General features: G+C 47.8%; 2 protein-coding genes across 2 annotated transcripts in view; both read left to right on the forward strand.

The window, feature by feature from the left end:
* The window catches only part of Pmar_PMAR008237 (conserved hypothetical protein), a gene marked incomplete at its 3' end in the record, with an annotated part of 957 nt that extends 852 nt beyond the window's left edge, over positions 1–105 (forward strand). Inside the window, exon 2 of the mRNA XM_002768894.1 lies at positions 85–105. Within this exon, the coding sequence (XP_002768940.1) occupies positions 85–105 (21 nt within the window). The remainder of the gene's footprint in view (positions 1–84) is intronic.
* Positions 106–1293: 1188 nt separating this feature from the next.
* Positions 1294–3321, forward strand: Pmar_PMAR008238 (conserved hypothetical protein; the record flags this gene model as incomplete). Its single annotated transcript, XM_002768895.1, has 1 exon — positions 1294–3321. The coding sequence occupies one exon, from the start codon at positions 1294–1296 to the stop codon at positions 3268–3270; it is 1977 nt and encodes a 658-aa protein (XP_002768941.1). The 3' UTR covers positions 3271–3321.
* Positions 3322–4509: the final 1188 nt, after the last annotated feature.

Here is a 4509-nt window from a genome sequence, read left to right on the forward strand (position 1 = left end):
GCTCGTGTCAGAAGCCCATGATTTTTTGACAACAATAACGGTTTCTTAGTGTCTGAATGGCTCTTGTTAATTAATATCATGTAGGGCCGTTTTCGGAGGAATTGAACAACAAAGAAATGCGTTCGCCAAACACAATTGCTGTACCAGAGGTCAATTCAGCGCTTGAGTTTATACAAGTGCATCATTTTAGCGAATATGAGGTGAGTTTAGCGACGCTAAGACGGTAAGTAATTCACTGTGAATGCGCAAGTGTTATGAATAATGGATGAAAATTGTAAATTTAATGATCTCTCGAGGAGTAACACCACAGTGGACTTTGAGCGAAGCAGGTTTTCTCGCGGTAAGGTGGTTCGTCAAGGATCAAGTCTTTCCAGAGTCTCCGAGCGTCGATCTCGGTGTGCGTCTTCGTCTTGGCATCTCTAAGCTTCGGTTATTATGGAAGTAGATGTTTTTGCTGACTTAGCTGACACATTGATCCAACTACGGTTCGATTGCACTTTTGCAATAGAGGTATGCATGTCTGTAGCCTTGCTGTACCTGTGATGGTCTTATCGCTGAGCAACTACAAGGAGCGTTCTTAAGACGGTGTGTCCAAGCTGTGGTGCACAACTGGAGTTGGCTTATCCCGCCAGACAGTATTGTATATACCGGTGATGATGAGTGTTCTGCTACCTATTTATTCGTATCTTGCTGATCTCACTGACGTCGTGTTCTCGAGTTGTAACCATATTCTGCAGATGGTCTGTCAGAACGGAATCGTACAAAATGATCACAAGAGGAATTCCGGTGTGTACAGTCTGAGGACTGGTTAATACCAACGGAGGTTGCAATACAGAAGCATACTAAGCTGCATGACTTCTGATCGATGCTAATTCTCCCCTAAATAACGTGAATACATGCACGAGGTTCGTTATGTAGACAGTCACTTTGCGTACTGTAATCGTCGATTTGGACTCTGAGTTCTTTCAGCAGAAGGATCGGCTAGTTCTGGTGGATTTAGGATGAGAATCCCATCGATATGCATCGAACCATCGCGTACTCGATATACCGCTCATAGCAAAACCGAATGTCTGAAAAGCGCTAGCAATTTTTGCCGTTTTGGATTTGCTCATCAACCCTCCCGTTTCAGATTCGCATCTCCAACTTCGCGCGTCCTCGCGCAAGTGGTGAATTTAAGTTGGACTTTGACGCTCGCATGATAGGGTACGGCACTGATCTCGGCACGTCCTCTTTTTGTAGTGGTTTATTATCGTTTTCTGAAATATATTATCAATGCTGAATCTGATGCTGGTAATGTCCCTTGTCCTTTGTCATCTTGTCTTGGCTGATGTCGACGGGGCTATCAATCGCCTCCAAAACTCACTGCCGGGGAAGATCCAGACTGAAGGTATCCCGCCGCCATACAACCCTCGTTTTAATGCAGCTAATGGTTACAGTCCAGCTGCTATGGTTTACGTGTCATCAGCTGAGGATATCATCGCTGCCTTGGAGATCTGTCATGACGAAGATGCCCCCGTAGCCTTGAGGAGTGACAGCGGCCATTCTTTCATTGGTCAGTCTACAGTTGACGGCGGTATTGTCATCAATTTCATGAAGCTGAGAGACTGGCAAATCACTATGGAAGGGGACCGGTATATCGCCAAACTTGGCTCTGGCTTGAATCTACTAGAGATCTACTCTAGGCTAGCTCGACATCACCCACCCCTTGGGATCGCTGCTGGTTTGCGTCCATCTGTTGGTTTAGCTGGTTTGGCCTCGGGCGGTGGGTACGGCACCAGCTCGGCGAAATACGGTGCCACCGTTGATAGAATAGTCGCTGCTGAAGTGGTCGTCTATAATCGAGATGGAAAACGGTTCGAGTTGGTTACCGCTACCGGTTACAACGAGCATTCTGACCTCCTTTTTGCTGTACGCGGCGGTATGGGCGGCAACTACGGTGCACTAGTTTCCATCAGTTACGATGCGTTTCCTGTCGCGAACGTGGTTAGTATGGTTGCATTTGAGCCTCTGGTTGACCTTCCGGTACAAGCTCAAAGTATCAAAGCTTTTCAGGAGTTCATGCACTCCGATGCTGCCGGACCCCAAATTTACAGTATCTTGAGGCTTCTCGGTTCAAGCGGCGCTGAATATAATGTCCAGTGCATTTGCGACGCTGACTGTGTGACTTGCCACGCCAAATTGGATACAATGCAAGCTGCCGTCGGGATCATTGATCCTCTACGTATTGAACAAGACTTCGGGAAATCTATGTGGTTCTGGGCTGGGTGTACATCTGACTCGGTTTCCGATATCTACCCTTCTGATGGTATTGGTAGCTTCAGCGAGGAAGAGCTACAGGAGGCCATGACGTCTTGTCTGATAGCACATGCCGCTATTTTTTCAATCCCGTACAAGCCCAAGTGTATGTTCTTCCCCCGCACCATGTCCATAGGGTTGTTGGAGTCCGTCGTGGAAGCCCTGGCTCAACCTCCTTGTGATAGTCCCACCGACTGCGTGGTTCTGATACATTTTCAAGGCCAAGCCTTGTCGGAGGAGCCTAAGAATTGCGACTTGAGTCATGGCAAGTGCACTGCCTATGATCACCGGAGCCCTGGCTGGCTTTTTGAGATCGTCACGAGCTGGGGGAGAGATGAAACCGCCCCCTCTGCCAAGCTCGAGTGGATGCAGAACCTCTATGATGCGGTTTTCCCTGCCTCTCTCGGTACCTCCTATCAGAACTGCGTAGACTTGGACTTGGCTGAGGGTCGTAAGTGGATTGACCAGTTCTTCCCCAACGCGGACACCTACCGAAGACTCCAGCAAGTCAAGTGTCGCTATAATGCGGTTGATATGTTCAACTTCCCCGCGATCGATCTGATGACGATTGACATTGATGGCAGCATATGCGAAGCAGGAATTACCACTACGTCAACGACAACCAATGCATACAGTACTGCCACTAGAACTACAACTCCTGGATCCATCTCGACGAGCACGAGTACTACTTCTGAAAAGTCTAGAGACTGCCGAGAGGCCGATCGGAAGTGTTCCGAGGGTTACCCAGGCTCCTTTTGTATGACGTATAAGCTTCCGAACATCTGTCGAGGAAGTAACGTACCATGCAGCTGTACTCCCGGACATATTCCGTCATCTACAACAACTCGAAGTGTCGATGAACATGACTGTTCTGAGGAGGACCTCCGCTGCGCTACTCTCAAGCAAGGCTCCTATTGTATGTACTGGAAGAAACCTTCTCGTTGTAAGGGTACGAGTGAGTCATGCGACTGCTAGGGGGAATGCTTGGTTGAGACATTATTTGTAACTCAAGTTCGCATCGAACTGTTCCTCTTTTCTAAGGCTTGATAACTTTGCTTCTCGTCTCGTAGTACCTGGAGTCTCCTCAATCGAGCTCTCCGTGTTGAGTGTAGGGGTTCATGGTGTACGAGGAATCGCTACCCTATGTATTAGGCTCTTATGGGAGTTATGAACGCTCTTTGGTTAAGCGCACCATCCCCCAACTAGATAGAACTTGTGTGTTTATCCGGAGTTCTGATTACGAACTGACTTCGTCTCAGTTCAACGACCATCACTGATGATTTGAGTGTATGTGTTGTATGTCGAGTGCGCAAGGAAAACTTGCACACTAACATCATGAATTACGATACTTGACGTATGGGAGATCACCTCCTTCAATGATTGAATTTTCCTTCTTGGCTCATGAAGAACCATGAATTATGTGAAGAACATGAAAGCAGACATGACGTAATTTGAGTAACGGCGGAACAACAACATCGATGAGCTCCGAACCCACAGAAGCTGATTCCACAATCCACAGTGAGCTTTGTCATGGACAGAAGCATTGTCAGTGTAGGATTCACGCTATATTAGTCTGTTCCAGGAGCTGTGTAGTACTGTGATATTCTCGCACCGTTCCGGCTGGCATAGTAAACACAACAGTCACTCAATGTAGAGCAGACTGATTTTCAACCACTCTCTTGAATGGTGTCTTTCTACGAGACCGCGTCTGGCAGTTCAATAGCATCTGAAGGCAACGATCTGGTGACTTTGGTAGCTCGGCTACAACGCTGAGTTGTCCGCGTTGGACTTCAAACTCACACACACGCTACAGCGCCTCTTTGAGCTAGCCGCTACCAGCCTTCCCCGTAGGAGGGTTAAAAAAATAGATGGGAACAAACCGTCTCTAAAGCTTAGCTCCGGCTATTGTGTCATCACAGTAATCATCGTTCATACCCTTCCCCCTTGGTGTTCACAGTGATTCGGGCCAGACTGCGGATCACAAGGTCTTCCTTTATGGACAACATGCAGTAGAACGTTTCTCTTCTCGTAGATCATAACCACTCAACTGCGACTAACTCGACCCAACACAACAATCGAGAATCAACGGAAACGTTTTCACACATGAAAATGTCATCAGAGAGCCGCTTCCCGGGACCGTATATCTTCCGGAGACACCATCAGCCGTTCTTTCGCACCCTCCTCGTTCGCTCGTCGAATCAACTTCGCGAGACG

The sequence above is a fragment of the Perkinsus marinus genome (assembly GCF_000006405.1).
Source record: "Perkinsus marinus ATCC 50983 genomic scaffold scf_1104296966926, whole genome shotgun sequence".
Taxonomy (NCBI): Eukaryota; Perkinsozoa; order Perkinsida; family Perkinsidae; genus Perkinsus; species Perkinsus marinus.